Source organism: Phoca vitulina, unplaced genomic scaffold (genome assembly GCF_004348235.1).
Source record: "Phoca vitulina isolate PV1807 unplaced genomic scaffold, GSC_HSeal_1.0 scaffold24, whole genome shotgun sequence".
NCBI classification, from domain to species: Eukaryota; Metazoa; Chordata; class Mammalia; order Carnivora; family Phocidae; genus Phoca; species Phoca vitulina.
The window spans coordinates 24,232,504-24,253,871 of record NW_022589727.1 but is presented as its reverse complement, the minus strand read 5'-3'; the positions used below and the strand labels follow the sequence as shown (position 1 = coordinate 24,253,871).

At 38.2% G+C, this 21,368-nt stretch overlaps 1 protein-coding gene across 13 annotated transcripts in view; it reads left to right on the top strand.

The window, feature by feature from the left end:
- Positions 1-21,368, top strand: part of DLGAP1 (DLG associated protein 1) — a 905,535-nt gene that overhangs the window by 705,335 nt on the left and 178,832 nt on the right. For all 13 annotated transcript variants that reach the window (XM_032421264.1, XM_032421262.1, XM_032421263.1 and 10 more), the window contains one exon: positions 12,421-12,598. In XM_032421264.1, coding sequence (XP_032277155.1) covers positions 12,421-12,598 — 178 coding nt within the window. The remainder of the gene's footprint in view (positions 1-12,420; positions 12,599-21,368) is intronic.

Here is a 21,368-nt window from a genome sequence, read left to right as displayed (position 1 = left end):
CCCACTTCTTTCTTTACCCCTGGCAACCACTAATCTCTTCTTCATCTCTATGAATTTGTCATTTCAAGAACATTCTATAAGTAGAATCTTATAGTATGTAACCTTTTGGAAATTACTTTTTTCACTTAGTATAATTCTCCAGAGATCCTTCCAGACTGTTGCTGAGTAGTGTTCCATGGCATGGATGTACCACAGTTTATTTCACCTTTTACCCATTGACAGACAACTGGATTGTTTCCAGTTGGAGACTATGATGAATAAACCTGCTATAATGTTCCTATATAGGCTTTTGGGGTGAACACAGGCTTAATTTCTCAAAGATAAATTCCCAGGAATACTGTTGCTGGGTCATAGAGTAGTGCATTTCATTTTTTAAGAGACAGTCACACTTTTTAGAGTGACTGCACCATTTTACATTCTCACCAGCAATGTATGAGGGATTCTGTTTCTCTAAATCCTATCAACATTTGCTGTCATTGGGGCGCCTGGATGGCTCAGTCGTTAAGCATCTGTCTTCAGCTCGGGTCATGATCCCAGGGTCCTGGGATCGAGCCCCACATCGGGCTCCCTGCTCCGTGGGAAGCCTGCTTCTCTTCTCCCACTCCCCCTGCTTGTTCCCTCTCTCATTGTGTTTCTCTCTGTCAAATAAATAAATAAAATCTTAAAAAAAAAAAAATTTGCTGTCATTATGTTTTTAGTTTAGCCATTCTGAGAGGTATGTAGTGCTACCTCATTGTGGATTTTATTTGCATTTCCCTAATGGTTAATGATGTTCATCGTCTTTTTGTGTGCTTATTTGTCAAATGTCTGTCTCTTCAGGCCTTTTGCCCATTTTCTAATTAGATTTTTTTCCTGTTGGATTTTGAGAGTATTTTGTTTATAGCAGCTACAAGTCCTTCATCAGATATGTGATTTTTAAGATCTTCTCATCTCTAGCTTGTCTTTTCATCTTCTTCATAGAGTCAAAGAGCCAACGCTTTTAATTTTGATTACATCCAATTTATCAACTTTTCCTTTTATGCATCATTCTTTTAGTGTCAAATCTAAGAACACTTTGCCAGGCTTAGGATCCCAAAGATTTTCTCTGTTTTTTCCATGTCTTATATTTAAGACTATGATCCATTTTGACTTAGTTTTTTTTTTAATTTTATTATGTTATGTTAATCACCATACATTACATCATTAGTTTTTGAGGTAGTGTTCCATGATTCATTGTTTGACTTAGTTTTTTATAAGGGATGAGACTTAGTTTTAAATTTTGTTGTTTTTGTTTGGGGTTTTGCCTATAAAAGTCTGATTACTCCAGCACCATTTGTTGAAAAGACTATCTTTCCTCCATTAAATTGCTATTGCAATTGGCAATAATCACTTGGGCATATTTGTGTGGGTTTATTTCTAGATTCCCCACTCTGTGCCATTGATCTACATGTCTATCCCCTACCAGTACCACACAGTCTTGATTACTGAAGCTATACAGAAAGTCTTCAAATTGAGTAGAGTGAAAATAAATAAATAAATATTGAATAGAGTGAATCCTACTTTATTCCTCAAAATTATTTTAGGGGCACCTGGGTGACTCAGTCAGTTAAGCGCCCGACTCTTGACTTCAGCTCAGGTCATGATCTCGGGGTTGTGGGATTGAGTCCCATGTCTGGCTCGGTGCTCAACACAGAGTCTGCTTGTCCCGCTCCCTGCCCCTCCCCCACCCTCACCTCACCCCAAGTATGCACACACATTCTCTCTGTAAATAAAATCTTTAAAAATATTTTAGGTATTCTAGTTCCTCTGACTTTCCATGTAGATTTAAAAAATAATCTTGTCTATATCTAAAAATATGGAATTTTGATAGGAAATGCATTAAACCTGCCTATCAATTTGGGGAGAATTTACATTTTTTGCGGGGCGCCTGGGTGGCTCAGATGGTTAAGCCTCTGCCTTCGGCTCAGGTCATGATCCCGGGGTCCTGGGATCGAGCCCCACATCGGGCTCCCTGCTCCGCGGGAAGCCTGCTTCTCCCCCTCCTTCCTGCTCAAGCTCTCTCTATCTCTGTCTCTCTCAAATAAATAAATAAATAAAATATAAAAAAAAGAATTTACATTTTTACTACATTGAACATCTCCATTGATCTAATCTTCTTTGATTTTTTTTAATCTTCTTTGATTTCTTTCATCAGCATTGCATAGTTTTTAGCACACAAGTCTTGAGGATGCTTTGTTAGACCTACACCTAAGCATTGAATTTTTTTAAACAGTTGTAAATGGTATTGTATTTCTAATTTTGGTGTCCATGTGTTCATTCTAGTATACAGAAATACAATTGATTTTTATATGTTGATCTTGTGTTCTGGTACTTGACTGAATTTACTCCTTAGTTCAGGAATTTTTTTTTTTTTTTTTTGTAGATTCCTTGGTATTTTCTATGTTGGCAATCATATCAACTGCAAATAGGACAGTTTTATTTTTTCTTTTCCAATTTGTATGCTTATTTCTTTATTACGCTGACTAGAACTTCCAGCACTATGCTAAATAAGAGTGAGATTGAACATCCTTCCCTTGTTCTAATCTTGGAAAAATTCAGTCTTTCACTATTAAGTATAATGTTAGCTGTACACATTGTGTACTATTTCAATTCTTTTAAATCGGTTGAGGTTCACTTTATGGCCCAGAATATGGTCTTTCTTTATATATTTTCCATGGGTACTTGGAAAGAATGTGTTTTCTGCTGTTCTTGGGTAGAATGTTCTTTAAGTGTCTATTTGATTCTATTGGTTGATATAGTTTTGAGATCTTCTAGATCCTCCTTGATTTTCTGTCTAGTTGCTCTAACAATTGTGGAGAAGTGGTTGTTGAAGTCTCCAACTGTATTGTGGATTTTCTGCCTCTTTCAGTTCTATCAGTTTTTGTTTCATTTGTTTTGAGATATTTAAGATTCCTTTGTGTTCTTAATGAATTGGTTCTTTAGTTATTTTGTAATGTCCTCTCTGGGCATTTTTCTTTACCAATAACCTTTACTAATAAAATGTCTTTATCTGATATTAATAGAGCCTGTTTTCCGTTGTCTGTTTACATGATACAATTTTTTCTATCCTTTTATTTTCAACTTGTTTACATCATTATATTTGAAGTGGGTTTCTTGGAGACAGTAAATAGTTGGGTCATGTTTTTTAATACAGTCTGCAAATCTCTGTCTTTTAATTAATGCATTGAGACTATATATTTAATGTAATTATTATCTTAGGGTTTAAGTCTCCCATTAGATTTTTTGTTTTCTGTTTGTTATGTTTTTTTGTTTCTCTGGGGTTTTTTTCCTGCTTTCTTATGGGAAACTTGAATATTTTTCAGAATTCTATTTGGATTTATCTGTAGTGTTTTTGAGTATGTCTTTTTGGTATAGTTTTTTAATGGTAGATTTAGGAATTATAATTTATCACAATTTAATGTTACCATTTTACCAGTTTGAATAAAATATAGAAATAAAGAAAGATAAATACCATATGATTTCACTCATATGTGGAATTTAAGAAACAAAAAGATGAACATATTGGGGTGGGGAGAGAAAGAAAAAAGAGGAAAACAAACCATAAGAGACTCAAACATAGAGAACAAACTGAGGGTTGATAGAGGAAGTTGGGTGGGGGGTGGGCTAGAGGTGTGATAGGGATTAAGGAGGGCACTTGTGATGATGAGTACTGGATGTTGTATGTAAGTGATAAATCACTGAATTCTATTCCTGAAACCAATATTGCACCATACGTTAACTAACTAGAATTTAAATAAAAATTTGAAAAGAAAAAATAAAATAAAACAAAAGTGTTCTTAGACTCATAAATACAGAGAACAAACTGGTGGTTGCAGAGGGGTGGAGGTGGGGGTTGAGGGAATGGGCAAAATAGAAGTGAAGCAGATTAAGAGGAACAAATCTCCAGTTATAAAATAAATAAGCCGTGGGGATGAGAAGTAAAGCATAGGAAATAGTCATTAATATGGCAATAACATTGTATGGTAGCAGATGGTAACTAATTGTGGTGAGCATTGTATAACGTATAGAATTGTTGAATCACTACATTAAACACCTGAGACCAATACAACATTGTCAACTTTTTGGTTCTGGGTTGGGCTTATGTAGTTGGCCATATTTTTTATGTATACCAAAACCAGGTAACTGCCACAAATAAGAAAACTTGGAAAGCCATGAAAATTTAGTTTCCATCTGAAGGAACTCAGATATAATTGTAGAACCACTACTGGTAATATTTTAGGAACCATGGAAAAAGTACCAGGAAAAAAGTAAATATTATCTCAGTTTTCAAAAGAGAAGATTCCAAAAGTTGCAAATAGTTAATCTAATGTGAATCCTTGGAAAAATTCCAGAAGGAATTTTTAAACAGATGGTTTGTGATGATTTAGAAAATAAGAACTACCAAGATTTACTAACAAGGCAAATATAGAACTACCTCTATCTCCCTCTTTGAAATGGTTGAGACAGACACATCAGAGGAGTGTAATTGCATTTAGGATAGTATTTAAAACAGTAGATCACTATAGGCTTGCATTAAAGAATGAAGATCAGAAAAAAAATTAAAAATAAAAATAAACATTATAGAAATGTGGGCTGGGTGATAGGGGAATGTCTGAAACAGCCTTAGAGCAAAAACTATACTATTGATGACTGAGTCAGCTTGGAAGATCACTGATTCACCCAATCCCAGTCAATAACTTGACAAGTAACTGGGTAAGAAAACAGATGGCATCATTACAGGGAAGGTACGAGATGATTAAGACTATAGAAGTCATACAGATCTAGCCTTTGTTTCTGACTTTACAAACTTGTCAGCCTCAGCTTCCTCATTTGTAAAATAGAGGTAATAATGCTTCATAATTACTATAATAATACAGAATATTGGTGTGATAGATAAGACATTGTAAGTAAAGTACTTAAATGCATAGGACCTTGTAATACTCACTGATTTGGGGTATTGCTATGTTTGCTTCTGTTATCACATATGCTGGTGACACATAACTGGCAAGAACAGTTGATCAATTGCATGTATTTCATGGGATTAATCTTTGATTTCAATTTACTTTTTAAAGGGTTTTATTTATTTGAGAGAGAGTGAGAGTGAGAGAGAGAACATGAGCAGGGGCAGGGGGAGAGGGAGAAACAGACTGCCCTGCTGAGCAGGGAGCCCAATGCAGGGCTCGATCCCAGGACCCTGGGATCATGACCTGAGCTGAAGGCAGATGCTTAACCAACTGAGCCACTCAGGCATCCCCCTTTGATTTCATTTTAATAGGAACTAAAGTGTCAAAAATTGGAATGACTTAACATCATTTGATATGAAGATCTAAACGTTGTCCAAAGGGAGCTTACCAGAAGTTAGGAGTGTGCTTATAGGCCAAACAATCCAGAGCTTTCTCAGGCCATATCCCAGAAGGATTTTCTGTAAAATAGATGATAATAGCCATTCTGTATTCTGCACTTGTCAGCCGACATTTGGAAATTTAAGTTTGGTTCTGGGTGCTTTGTTGTCAAAGAGAAAGTAACAAACTGGCCCGACTTTAGAGATGAGTCGTCAAGGTAGTGGACAGCCTGAAGTCTTGACACAAGAGGACGAGATAAAGGGGGCATGTCACCCGGAGAAGAGAAGGCTTAGCTGGGATAGATAGCTGTGTTCAAAACAACTGAGGACTATTGCATGGAAGAGATGTCTTTTTTGTGACCTTTTGGCAATCCAGTAGTGAGTGTAGACATGGAGCATTTGACAAAGGGGATTAAAAGAAAACCAACATTATAAGAATTATTTAAGAGTCTGTCTTTAGCTGCTTTTTGTTCTTCCCAAAGTGAAGTCAGAATATGAAGCACTTTGTGAAAAATCTATCAGAACTCTTTTACACGGGTTTTAACCGCTCCAATTTGTCAATGTCAACTTATGTCTGTGGAAGTACATCTGCTCTGCCCTGACACTTTTTAAATTGAAGGAAACACTGTATTCAGCTCAAAGCAGTGTTTAGGTCACTGTTCCCCCCGCTCCCCTCCACAGCATCACCGTCATGGGCTTTCTACTAAGGAGTACACTTGAATTGTCATCACAGCTTTCTTAGTGATGACATTTTTTCTTTCCTTACTGGTTCATAAACTGACATTATTGGCAACCGTCTTTCTGCAATCTCTAACTGCTTATGGAATTACTTTTTTGGATGTCTTAATTATTTCGATGCAATTTGTTCTCAGTAATGCTCTATCGAGTTTTAATTGTATTACTGTTTTTGCAGTTACTAGAGCAGTAAAATTATACTCACTTTTTTACTGTACTTTCCACCAAATAATAGAAGTATCATTTTTCTCTTTTCAACCATAGCAATAATAGTCCCTGAAATACTACTATATTATTTAGTGTGCTTAAAACTTACCCTAAATGATAAATAGTATGTCTTTCCAAGAGAGAAAAAAGTGACAGTTTGTTTTTATTATGTTGGTCCCCAAATTTGTTGGGAGTTTAATTGCCAAGAAATGAAATAGGGAAGATTAAGTACTTCTCTTAAAGAGAGATTGTTATTTCTGGGCATATCCTCCCAAGAATTAGAAGCAGAGACTCAAACAGATATTTGTACACCCATGTTCACAGTCACTTTATTCTCAATAGCAAAAAGTGGAAGCAACCCAAGTGTCTGTCAGTAGATGAGAGGATCAACAAAATGTAGTCTATACACACAATGGAATCTTATTCAGCCTTAGAGGAAGTTAGTTCTGCCATGTGCTGCACCATGGATAAACCTTGAAGACATTCTACTAAGTGAAATAAGCCAGGCAAGTACTATATAATTTCACTTGTATGAGATACACCTACAGTGGTCAAACTCAGAGAGACATAGAGTAGAAGGGTGGTTGCCAGGCCTGGGGGTGAGACCGCTTAAGATCTACTCTCAGAAAAATACCATATGATCTCACTGACGTGTAGACTCTAAACAAACAAAAACTGAGCTTATAAATACAGAGAACAGGTTGGTGGTTGTCAAAGGCGAGTGTTGGGTGTAGGAGAAATGGATGAAGGGGGTCCAAAGGTACAAGCTTCCAGTTAAAAAATGAAGAAGTACCGTAGATGTAATGTACAGCATGGAGACCATAGGTAACAATACTGTACTATATGTTTGAAAGTGTTAGGGGCGCCTGGGTGGCTCAGTCAGTTAAGAGTCTGCCTTTGGCTCAGGTCACGATCCCAGGATCCTGGGATCGAGCCCCGAGTCGAGTCCAGCTCCCCGCTCAGTGGGGAGTCTGCTGCTCCCTCTGCCCCTCCCCCAGCTTGTGCTGTCTGTCAAATAAATAAATAAAATCTTAAAAAAAAAAAGTCTTGAGAGTAAGTCTTAGAAGTTCTCACCACAAGAAAAAACTCTGTGTGGTGCTGGATGTTAACTAGATTTATTAGGGTGATATTTAGCAATACCCACAGTGAATCATTACGTCCTACATCTGACACTGTCCATCTTATATCTCAATTAAAAAAAAAAAAGATCTATTTTCTTTGCAAATTTCAAGCACACAGCACACTATTATTAGCTATGATCACTATGCCGCACATCACACCCCTAGAGTTTATTCATCTGATGAAGTTATACTTTTAGTACTCTATTACCAAGTTAATCATTTTCACTTCAAGGACACTGGTTTCAAATTTTGCAGTCTGAGTATTATTGCATTTTTCTCTTCTTTGGCAACCTTACTGACACACTGGGCCAAGCTTGTGTACGTGGCTGCTCCGTGGCTAACGTAAGGGTGTCCCATCTTTGAGTCCACTTAAAGGGCATGATAATGAATGGGACTCGGCCAGGCCAAAATCTCAGTTCTGATAAGCCACAAAACATTAACTGAGCCTAAGCAATTTAGGGAGAAAAGTGGAAAGAGATAGATGTCATGTGAATAGGCCAACAAAGAAAAACAATTAATCTAACATGAGAACTAATATTTCTGAATATGCACATGCCCTTTCTTCTTGGCAAATCACCTTCCTTTTGAGGTGAAATGAAGTAATCAATACACTATTTCCTGGCATTTCTTTAGTGTTCCTACACCAGCAGCACATATCCATCCTGTACATTTTATGTGGAGAGCTCTGGGCTCCACTAAGCGGACAACGTAAGAGTTCATTTCCTTATATTTAGCGTATGATTAAAGTATGTATTGTTTTATCAGAAATGACTCACCAAAATAGAACTATTCAATCCTTTCTGAATGATTTTTCACTTAGAAATTTGGGAATTATGCCTTATTTCATAACAAGTGACCAGGGTGAACGACTGTTGCAATGATGCCTCATTTGCCCATCTCAGCCAGCAGACACTCATTTTTCAAAACACTGGACTTTCGCTTCTTCTTTTGAATATACACTATTTATGAAACAGTCACCCCCCCCATTGCTGCCCCCATAACTATTTGGCACAGCAGCATCATTTATGTTGGCAATATCGTTGCCCTACGTCAGGTTGCAAAATAGCCAAAGAAACACATTTGTCATCTAATTCTCAAGTTCTAAGGGGACATGAACTTTAGGTTATAAATGCTTCTAGCTAAGTCTCTCTTTTCCTGGAAGAGATCTTTAGGGGGAAATGAATTCTTTGGTTCGTTGGTTCGTTGGGATTGGGGCCATGAGCATTTATAAAGTAACCCCATGTGAATCATCATAATAGCACATAACACATGGCAAATATTTACTTGAGCTGGCAGAGCAAATAGTTCATGTTTGATAGCTACTTGTAGGATCCATAGAGAACATTCATTTTTAGAACCATTTCCCTTTTGTAATAATGATGTAGGAGGTTTACTTTTGCTGTTAAATTCTAGATCTATTTTAATTTGGTCCCTTTCTCAGTGCAATTGCAAAAAGTAGCTGCTCGTCAAATTCCCACATTTTGGTATTATTGAGTCTATTTCTTTTGACTATTGTGTTTAAGTAATTCCATACAAACTTCAAGAATGAGTGCAATCTTATACACTGCAAAGAGGATATTGGGATTGTGGAGATTATCTTTACCATCTGCGGACGTGGACCTGGGTGTGGCCGGATCTGATGTGCAAATGGTGTTCATATTTATCAACATTTCTCTAATTTACTGAGCCTCTGTCCATTTTTTATTGAGTTATTTGCATTATTCTTTAATTTTTTTTTTTTTTAAAGATTTTATTTATTTATTTGACAGAGAAAGACACAGCGAGAGAGGGAACACAAGCAGGGGGAGTGGGAGAGGGAGAAGCAGGCTTCCCGCTGAGCAGGGAGCCCGATGCGGGGCTCGATCCCAGGACCCTGGGATTATGACCTGAGCCGAAGGCAGCCGCTTAACCGACTGAGCCACCCAGGCGCCCTAAGATTAAACGGGACGCCTGGCTGGCTCAGTCGAGCATGTGACTCCTGATTTCGGGGTTGTATGGTTGAGCCCCACGTTGCACATAAGGATTACTTAAAAATGAAATCTTAAAAAAAAAAAAAAAAGATTATAGGGGTGCCTGGGTGGCTCAGTAGGTTAAGCGGCTGCCTTTGGCTCAGGTCATGATCCCAAGGTCCTGGGATGGAGCCCCACCTCATGCTACCCGCTCAGGGAGGAGTCTGCTTCTCCCTCTCCCTCTGTTCTTCCCCCCTCCCCGCCCACTTGTGCTCACTCACGTGCTCTCTCTCTCAAATAAATAAAAGGATTATAAAACACATTCTTCTATAACATACTAGACAACTTTAAATTTGTAAATATTTGATTTTTAATCTTTTAATCTATATGGATAGTAGGAATCCATTTTTTTCCATGTGGACACACAGCTCATCTAACACCATTACTAAGTAATTGATCTCTTCCCTGCTTATTTGAATTACCACCTTTGCAATATACTAAATTCAGATAGACACTCAGTTCTGTTTCTGGAGTCCTTACTTTATTCCACTGATCTGTCTATTCCTTCGCTATACCACACGGTTTTCCTCTTTGTAGTTATAAAGTATATTTGAGATCTGATAGGATATTTATCTCCTTTTTTATTTATTTTTATTTTCTGGCTATTTTTAGACCCCCTCCTCTTAATCATCTTCCATATTTAATCTTCACGTGGGCTCTTAAATCCATCTGCTCAAGTTCCACGGCTACTTAACTCAGTCCTATCACTGGTTATTTAAATTATTGCTATATTGCAACCCCTTCACAGGCTTTCTTTCTCTCATTGTGCCAACCACAGTCTGCTCTCTGAACTCCCTCCATTAGGAAATTTGATTATTTTGAGGCCTCATATAATTTTTAAAACAGCTTTATTGAGCTATAATGTACATACCAAACAATTTAAAATGTGCAATTCAATGGTCTAGCATATTCAGATTTGTGCAACCATCACAATTTTAGAGTATTTTCACCACCCCAAAGAAAAAAGTCGTATCTTTTAGATATCAACCCCCAACCTTGCCATCTTCCTCCTCCTCCTAGACATTCCAGTCTAGGCAACCACTAATCTACTTTCTGTCTTTAGAGATTTTTTTTATTCTGGACACTTTATATAAGTGGAATCATATAATCTGTAACTGGCCTCTTCCACTTACCATGATGTTTACAAAATTCATCCAGGTTGTAGCATATGTCAGTACTAAACTCTTCCTCATGGCCAACTAATATTCCACTGTATGGATAAACCACATTTTACCCATTCATCAGCTGACAGACATTTAAGTTGCCCTACCTTTTGGCTCTTATGAATAATGCTGCTATGAACCTCATATAAACTTTAAAATGAGTTTGTTACACTCAAATAAAAAAAAAATCTGTGAAAATTTTTATTACAATTGCATTAGGTTTATAGAATAATTTAGGAAAATTTTAATTTTTTTTCTTACAATATTACTTCCATCAAGGAAAATTATCTTCCTTTACATTTATTTAGGCCTTACTTATTGCCTTCCATAAAATTTTATAGCTTTCTTCATAAAATTCTATTGCATTTTTTTATAATTTGTACTTATTTTATAATGTTTTGCCATTTTGAATGGATTTTTTTAAATTTCTATTTGGTGGTGGCAGTATATAGAAAAGCTATTAATTTTTGTGTTTTTTAATCCTGTATCTAGCTATCTTGTCGATCTCTCTTATGCATTCCAATAGTTTTTCAGATTTTTATCTTCCAGATAATTATATAATCTATGAATACACAAAGCTTATCTCTTACTTCACAATATTTATATTCCCTGTATCTTTTTATTTTCTAATTTCATTGGCTTTGATCTCCAGAATGATAAATAATAGCAAAGATATTGGGTATACATCTTTCTTATCAACTTTAACTTTTACTGCAAGCAACGTTTCAGCAAAAATAAAAGAAATTTAACAATGAAAGAAAAATCACCCTGAATCCCATGTGAAAGTAAGCTTGAAAAATACTGAAAATAAATTGTTTGTATATGTATAGAAAGGCAGGAAGATGGGCACCTCAGTGGCTCAGTCACTTAAGTGACTGCCTTCGGCTCGGTTCATGATCCCAGGGTCCCGGGATCGAGCCCCACATCGGGCTCCCTGCTCAGCGGCAGAGTCTGCTTCTCCCCTCCCGCTCTCATGCTCTCTCACACACTCTCTCTCTCTCTCTCTTTCAAATAAATAAATAAATAAAGTCTTTAAAAAAAAAAAAAAAGAAAGAAAGAAAAGAAAAGACAGGAAGGATATACACCAGACTGCTATAGGTAGTTCTTTTAAGGGTGCAGAATTCTGGAGCAGAAACAGGGGTGGAGAGGGAGACCCACTTTCTGTTTTATGCACTCCTGTATAGCTTGGCAATGAGTCTCTCCTACTTTGATAATTTTAAAATGCATCTTGAAAAAATCTGAAGAGTACAAAGTGTGTAAAGACTTTCTTTACATATCAAGATTTAAAGATGTGTGCATTGTTAATGGCTAAAATTTAAGGTTTGTTCACTAAGTTCAGTCTCAACTAAATGACACAAAGATGAGATAGACAAGTAGATGATAGAAAGATTGGTAGAGATAAACTGATATAGTTGCAGATGTATACCCACTGTCTGTTACTAGAAAGTCCAAAAACAAAAAGATGGCCACAGAAAGGAAGTGGGTAAAAGACAAAGCTTACAGACCAAACAGGACAGGATTCTGGGATGGGGTAATCAGAGCTATTATCTCCCTCCTCCAGATGCCTGGGAAAATGCGAATGGGGAAATTATTTCATGGGCTGAAGAGAATTTTAATTGCTCTCTGCTATCATCAGACCTTAATGATTTCCTGTCAAAAGTTTTTCCTTCTGAGACACCATGGGGGAGTCTAGTAATCATAGGAAGCCATCTATATTATTCATCCCAGTATTTAGGGTGCCACATCAATGATAGTGCTCCCACATCTTAGTACTGCTTACATCTTAGAATATGACTAAATGTGCCCCTTCTCTTATTCCCTTTCAGGATTTCCAATGAACACTCCCCCAAACTCCAGATCCGGAGTCACAGTTACCTGAGGGCAGTAAGTGAAGTCTCCATCAACCGAAGCCTGGACAGTCTTGACCCTGCCGGCTTGCTCACATCACCAAAGTTCCGCTCTAGGAATGAGAGCTACATGCGAGCCATGAGCACCATCAGCCAGGTGAGCACCGTGGCTGTGGGCCATTACCTGCATAAGGGTTAGTGGACACGGGGCATGAAGTCAGGGGGTGGCCACTTGCAGAGTAAACCACTGATGGATCAGCCTGATCTACATGCTGTGCATGTTCAGTGACAGCAAGCACCTGTTATCAGCAGTCTACCAGGGAAGGGGTCCTCTGCAGATGGATAAAGGACACTCGAGCGAGTCCTTGGAAATTCATCAGCAGTCAGTCAGTACCAGCACACTTGCCATTAGGAAGTTGATGGATGAGGTTATAAAGATGCTTGAAGGATAGAAGGACAGGGTAGACATCACTGGCAAAAACCACAGCAGTGTCTAATCATAAAAGTGCAAGTATTGAGCAGGTCATTAAGACAGGGGCCCAGGGACAGGAAGTGACAGACAATCTACTTATCTCAACTGGGTCCCAGGTGAATATTATATCTTGGTAATGAGACAAAAGCCACCTCTAAGAACCAGGGATTAAGACTCAATAAAGGCAACTTAATGCTATATCCAAAATAGCTGAAAGTCCTCCAGTTTCTCCCATTAAAGGTCTCAGAGTGTGGGAGAGGGCTAGGCTACCTAGGATCAGGGGCGGAGAGGACCTGGGACTCTTGGAGGACCTGACCCTGCAGCTTTTGGGGGGCTACCAAAGGAACCGAAGATACCCCAGGGGCTGGCTTCCTCTGGGAGCACAACAAGAAGGGTATTTTTTAAATAATGTGTAGGAACTCTGAATAAATTGCTATCACAAAAATAACTATTATACAATTAATTCAGCTAGTATTTATTGAGCAGAACACTGGACCAGATTATACAAGTTATTCGTCGATGAACAAAACAAAATCCATTCCCACTAAGAGCTTACAAGAGTACAAATAAGGGCGCCTGGGTGGCTCAGTCGTTAAGCATCTGCCTTCAGCCCCGGTCATGATCCCAGGGTCCTGGATCGAGCCCCGCATCGGGCTCCCTGCTCCGCGGGAGGCCTGCTTCTCCCTCTCCCACTCCCCCTGCTTGTGTTCCCTCTCTCACTGTGTCTCTCTCTGTCAAATAAATAAATAAAATCTTTAAAAAAAAAAAGTACAAATAAGATAAAAGTGCTATCATTATTATTTACTTGAACATCACAAGACACTTTGAGGTAGGCAGGGCAAGTATTATAAGAGTCACCTTTACTGGGTCAGACACTTTGCGAATTGCTTTATATTTTCATAATATTATTTTATAAAACACCCTGTAAGGTATGTAAGGAACCAGATGTTAAATGGGACTTTGTGGTCACAGAATAATCAACAAGATCCTGAAACTAAGGAGAAAACAGTGCTAAGAACCCAGGATTCTAAAGAGAGAGTTTCCAAGCATGCAGTCTAGGAATATACATTTTAACAAATATTCCAAGAGATTCTAATAAAGTAGTATTTTATCTGAATTTTGAAAAATGCATATTCAAGGAAGAGTGAATGTGTTAGTTTTGTTGGAGTTCAAAATACTTGTAGAGGCAGCAACGGGAAATCTGTCCTGAATTTTGCACTGGATATATATTTTTTTAAAGATTTACTTATTTATTTATTTGAGAGAGAGAGAGAGAGCACGAGCAGGGGGAAGGGGCAGAGGGAAAAGGAAAAGCAGGCTCCCTGCTGTGGGACTCAATCCCAGGACCCTGGGATCATGACCTGAGCCAAAGGCAGACGCTTAACCTACTGAGCCACCCAGGCGCCCCTCCCTGGATATATTTAATGCATGGCTTTGCATGCCAGGCCCAGGGGACTGGACTTCATTTATTAGGAATGGGATTGATTAAAGATTAATTAAAACTCCAGCTTTTAAGCAGGCAAGAGATATGATCAGAACTTTGATATGAGATAATTCATATGGAAAAAATAGAGGAAAGATGAGAGAGGATGAATGGCTAGAAGCAGCGAAGCTAGTTTGGAAGACACTGTGATCACCAAGGCGAGAATTAATGCTACTAGCAGTGCTGCTGCAAAGGGTGGTAGCGGTGGTGAGGGTGGTGGTGGTGATGGGGATGGTGGTGATTGTGGTGATGAGGAGGAGGATGGTGGTGAGGGTGGTGGTGGTGATGGGGATGGTGGTGATGGGGATGGTGGTGATTGTGGTGATGAGGAGGAGGATGGTGGTGAGGATGGTGGTGGTGATGGGGATGGTGGTGATGGGGATGGTGGTGATTGTGGTGATGAGGAGGAGGATGGTAGTGAGGGTGGTGGTGGTGATGGGGATGGTGGTGATTGTGGTGATGAGGAGGAGGATGGTGGTGAGGGTGGTGGTGGTGGTGGTAAGCCGAGCACTGAAGTTGAACAGTAGGCTGAGAACGGATGCATCTCTGATCTACCAGAGACCCTGAAATAGGACCACGCTCTTGCTTTGTCCCTATCATCAAAATAGAGCTCTTTACTCTAAATGCAGTCTTTTTTTTTTTAAGATTTTATTTATTTATTTGACAGAGAGAGAGAGAGAGAGCACAAGCAGGGGGAGCGGCAGGCAGAGGGAGAGGGAGAAGCAGGCTCCCCACTGAGCAGGGAGCCCAATGCGGGGCTCGATCCTAGGACCCTGAGATCAAGGGCAGATGCCTAACTGACTGAGCCACCCAGGCATCCCTAAATATTTAGATTTTAAGTGTTCAGACAGGAGAAACATGTCACTTCCCCCATCAGGACATTGCGTCTACACAGCTGCCTGGCTTGAGTCCCTGTGCCACAGATCTGACCTTCCTGAGACACTATCATGTCCCAGTGACAGCTTAGTAAGATAGCAACAAATCACTGAAGAGGCACATGTGGACCCTGATGCTACGACGGGTCAAGCTCTGCAATTCAGTGGTATAATCATTTAGCCTTAAGTAAAATACAGAAAGAATAGCTATCCTAAATGGATTCCTAATGATACATCATTTTTCTAGTCCCCATATTCAATTTTCAAGTAACACAATATCTTTAAGGATAATTTCCAACTATTGCAGTCCCAACACTGTCATTATTCAAAGGAGACTAGTTTCTTCTTCAAAGCAATACTACCATATATATTCTAGACTTTTCAAAAATTGGTCAGCTTTTCTGATGTTGGGGATATTCTCTTATAGATCTTTAGTAGCAGCTCTAATAGTATGGAATTTAAATGCATTATATCCTATTCCCCTTTAAAACCTGATATATTATTCATCAAAGGCTTTGAAAGATCAAAGTAAAATGTTGTAAGCCAAGATATTGGTCTAGAATAAATAAATTGTTTATTTCTGCCATTCATACCTCATAGAAGTAAAATACCCCTAAAAACAGATTGTGCTTGCATGGTAGAGAAAAACTGAACTTTTTTATATTTATTCCCTTCCTATATTTTGTACTATATATACATCTAATAAAAATAGGGGCTTTTATAAAGTAAAGCTTCAGAAGAAAAAAATTTTTAAAGTCACATTTAAAAAATACATATTTGGTATAATAAAGTCATTTCCAAATTAGCCTAATTTATGTCTTCATTTATTTCAAGTCCAATTCTCAAATATCTTCATCTGGAGTGGTAAACGAGAAGCCCACAGACATTTTTGGCTGGCAGTGTGTTGGATTTCTACATCATTTTTTTAAAAAGGTGAATAGGCAGTTATTATGTTCAGTGGTAATACCAGCAGGTTAGCTGTGACTTGTGACCTAGACCATCCCTTCATTGTATATATACAAAGAAATAAAAACTCAGATGAATTAAGTGTCTATGAAGACAGCCAGTAACAGAACCTAGAAACCCAAGTATCCTGACTCCTCACTGATAAGTTTCTTCAGTACCTCCTGGTCTGAAGGTATTGATGGCAACAATATTGCTAATAATAGTAGTAATAATGGAAATGATAACAGTGGAATAGTCATCATGCATTGCTTACCTGATACATACAAGAAGCTTTTCATATTATCTCATTAATTTCATATCAACTATAAAAAAGATCATTTCTTAATTTTTGAAATTCAGTCTTAGACAATTGGAATAAATTGTTTCATTCTTCCCACTACACTATCTCACAGAACAACATCCACTATTTGTGGAATATCTACCATGTGCCTAGAAATATAATATGCATTTTGAATATTTTATTTTTATCCTTAAAGCATCCATAGGAAATAGGCATCATTATACCCATTTTACCGATGAGGAAAGTGAGGCTCAGAGAATTCAAACAAATTGCCCATGGTAGAGTAAAAAGAGCATTAAACTATACCTAGGGCACCTGGGTGGCTCAGTCAGTTGAGCCTCCAACTCTTGATTTCAGCCCAGATCGTGATCTCAGGGTTGTGGGATTGAGCCCCAGATCCAGCTCTGCACTCAGTGTGGATGGAGTCTGCTTGTCCCTCTCCCTCTGCTCCTCCCCCCAACTCATGCTCTCTCTCTCAAATAAATAAAGAAAATCTTTTTTTTTTTTTAAGATTTTTTTTATTTTTATTTGACACAGAGAGAGAGGGAACACAAGCAGGGGGAGTGGGAGAGGGAGAAGCAGGCTTCCTGAGGAGCAGAGAGCCCAATGCGGGGCTCGATCCCAAGACCCTGGGATCATGACCTGAGCCAAAGGCAGACACTTAATGACTGAGCCACCCAGGCGCCCCTCTTTTTAAAAATAAATAAATAAACTACTCCTTTCCATATAATAAATCCAAATAGATCTCAAATCTAAACAATAACACAAAATGACAAAAATTAAGATTAGGAGAATATGTGTATGATACTGTGGTAAGAATTATATAACTTTTAATAAAATAAGAACTCCGGGAAACATAAAGTTAAAAGATTGACATCTGTTCTAACTAAAAACTATTTCTGTGTGGCAAAAGATATAAAGTTAAAATGCCATTGATGGAGGGGGAGGATATTAAACATACAAAGGAAAGTTTCCAGTTGCCAAAGGTATTTCTACCAATAACTATGAAAAGATAAACAACCTAAAAGAATGTGGGGCAAAACTTATAAAATAGCAAATCAGAGGGAAAAAATATAAAGGCCAATAAATATGAGGAAAAAAATGTTTATATATAGTAGTGGGCTGATAAAGACAAACTGAAAGAGCACAATATCATTTCTGACCTATAAGAGTTGCAAAACAGCTAATATCCAGTTCTGCAGACCATGCTGAGAAATGAGCTCCAGCTTCTTGCTGTTTGGAGTGAAGTCCTGCAGTTGTTTTAGAAAGTAAGTTGAGAAAATCTACAAAAATGTAAAACATATCTTTTGACACAGGAATCCCACTTTTGGAACTCTGTAATACAGAAATAAAAGCACCAGTATATAAAGATAAATGCACAAAAATGTTGGTCATAGCACAGTCACCAAGGACACATCTGAATCATCATTCACAAAGGAGTAATTGAATAAATTATGGTACCATCATACTATATGATATTATGGTGGTAGTGACCTAGTGTCTCAATTTCCCTGAGTCTCCATATAAAAGACAGAGTGACTAGGTAGAAAAACCCAAAAGTCTTGGAGAACATTTACAACAAAATGAGGCATATCAAGGTATTCCATGAACCCAAAATATAAGTGGATGAGAACAAACCACAAGTAGCCATAAGCCTGCACGGTATCCACATCTGTGTAGGAAGACACAGAGCGGAACAGTGACTTTTGTGACAAACTTGAGCACAGCAAAACAAAACAAGCAACACGTATTCACTGGAAAGGTCAGGGCACCTATCTGAGAACAGCAGGTGACACTGGAAGGGATCTGCCTTCTCTAATAGCAGGTCAATTCCAGGAGCCTGCAGGAAGGTCAAAGAAGACTGGAGCAGTCTGAACCCATCTGTACACCGGAAACCAACCAACCAGTGTCTCCATCCAGGACAAGGCCCGGGGGGTGAGAAGAAACAGATGGGAGGAGAATCAAGCATGAGCAAGATAGAGACAATAGCAAAGAAGAAAGGAAAAGGCCCAGGTGAAAGTTAGGGACAGGAGCAAAAGAATCAGGAACTCTCAGAAAGCTAAAAAAATAAAATAAAAAAGGAAGTCCTGGGAATTTGGGGGGATATATATTGAATGCACCACCCTCTCAAGGTCAGAAGAACTAATTTTACATTCAAAGTCACTATAAGAAGAAAAGACAGTAAGGAATAGAGTAACATTCCTACAGAAAATGAAAGCATGCAGAAAGACATACCCACAAAATAGATCAAAACTGTAACGCACTACAGTTGACCTCGAACAACATGTGTTTGAACTGTGTGGGTCCACTTATACATGGATTTTTTTTGTATAAATGCAGTATAATACTGTAACTTATTTTCTCTTCCTTATGATTTTCTTAATAACATTCTTTTCTTTAACTTACTTTATTGTAAAAATATAGTGCATCATACATAAAAGATATGAAATATGTGTTAATCAACTGTTTATGTTGTAAGGATTCTGGTTATTAATAGTTACACTTTTGTGGAGTCAAAAGTTTTATGTGGACTTTTTTTTAAAGATTTTAGGGGCACCTGGGTGGCTCAGTCTGTTAAGCGTCTGCCTTCGGCTCAGGTCATGATCCCAGGGTCCTGGGATCGAGCCCTGCATCGGGCTCCTTGCTCAGCAGGAAGCCTGCTTCTCCCTCTCCCTCTGTCTGCTGCTCTACCTACTTGTGATTCCTCTGTGTGTGTGTGTCAAATAAATAAATAAAATCTTTAAAAATAAATAAATAAAATATTTTATTTGAGAGAGAGAGAGGGCATGACCAGAGTGGGTGGGTAGAGGAGGAGGGAAAAGCAGACTCCCGGCTAAGTGCAGAGCTAAGTGCAGGGCTCAGTCCCAGGACCCCAAGATCATGACCTGAACCGAAACCAAGAGTCGGCTGCCTAACTGTCTGAGCCACCCAGGCACCGCTATATGTGGATTTTCAATCGTGCAGGGGTGAGGAGTCGATGCCTCAAAACCCCATGTTGCTTGTTCGAGGGCCAACTATATTTTAAAATGCACTAAATGACATTAAGAACATGATATAAGACATGAAAGAAAAAGATATATCTGAATTTCAAAACCTTAAAAATGATGTCACAAAACTCAGGAAAGAATTAGAAGTAAAAAGAAAAATAATTTCAGAAACGAAGATTAGACTAGAAAGAATATAGGAGCAAGTGAATAAGACATGTCATATACTAAGAAAAATAGAATCTAAGAAGGAAGGACATTTTTAAAATCAAAAAGAAGGGGAACCTGGGTGGCTCAGTCAGTTAAGCATCTGCCTTTGGCTCAGGTCATGATCTCAGGGGTTTGAGCCCCACATCAGTCTCTCTGCTCAGTGGGGAGTCTGCTTCTCCCTCTCCCTCTGTGCTCTCTCCTTCCCTGTTCTCTCTCTCTCTCTCTCTCTCTCTCTCAAATCAATAAAATCTTTTAAAAAATAAAATAAAAAAGAAATGAGGTAAAAAGGATTCAAGAGACATTGATAAATATTTTGGACAGAGATTGAACATATAGATAATAGAAGTCTCTGAAGAAGACAAAGAAAGAACCAGAATGAATAATAAAAATAATAAAGAAAACTTTAATGAAACAAAAAGATGTTTCAAAATTATATACCACATACCTGAAATTGACCCAAAACAATAACTAAGACATAGTCTAGTAAAATTACAGGACTCTGATTTCAAAAAAAAACAAAATAAAACCAAGTTCTTTGGATTTCTAGACAGAAGAGCAAGTCACTTAAAAAAGAACAAAAATTGGGGCGCCTGGGTGGCTCAGTCGTTGAGCGTCTGCCTTCGGCTCAGGTCATGATCCCTGGGATCGAGCCCCGCATCGGGCTCCCTGCTCAGCCAGGGGCCTGCTTCTCCCTCTCCCACTCCCCCTGCTTGTGTTCCCTCTCTAGCTGTCTCTCTCTCTCTCTGTCAAATAAATAAAATAAAATCTTTAAAAAATAATAATAATAATAAAGAACAAAAATTGACGAATCACTAAATTCTACTCCTGAAACCAATATTACACTATATGTTAACTAACTAGAACTTAAATAAAAATTTGGAGGGCGCCTGGGTGGCTCAGTTGGTTAAGCGACTGCCTGCGGCTCAGGTCATGATCCTGGAGTCCCTGGATCGAGTCCCGCATCGGGCTCCCTGCTCGGCAGGGAGTCTGCTTCTCCCTCTGACCCTCCCCCCTCTCATGTGCTCTCTTTCTCTCTCTCTCTCAAATAAATGAATAAATAAAATCTTTAAAAAAAAAATTTGGAAAAAAAAATTCTCATCAGACTCTTTAACAATAATAGTTTATGACAAAAGAAAATTGAGTAATGTTATTATATTCAAGGGGGCAAAATGTGAACAAAGATTTTATAGCCCCCCAAAACTGACTTTCATATAAAAGGCATAGACAAACGATTATAAACATGAATGAATATAGGAAACATCATTTCCATGAGCCCATCCTGAGGAATCAACTAGACAATGAGCTTTAGACAACCCCAATGACAGACATACGAACTAGTGGTGAATAGGTGTATGGACTTATTTCTAGACTCTCAATTCATGTTCCATTGGTCTATATGTCTGTCCTTATGTCAGTCCCAAACTGTTTCGATTATTGTGGCTTTGAAGTAAGTCTTGAGATCAGGAAGTGTGAGTCCTCCAGCTTTGTTCTTTACCAGGATTACTTTGGAAATTATGATGTATCAATGTATTTTTCTTTGTGTTTTTTTTTCTTGGAATTCTTTGAGCTTCTTGATTTCTAACATCTGAGTAATGGGAGTTCCAGAAAAAATAAATAAAAGGAAGGCAATTACTAATGAAATAATTCAAGAAATGGT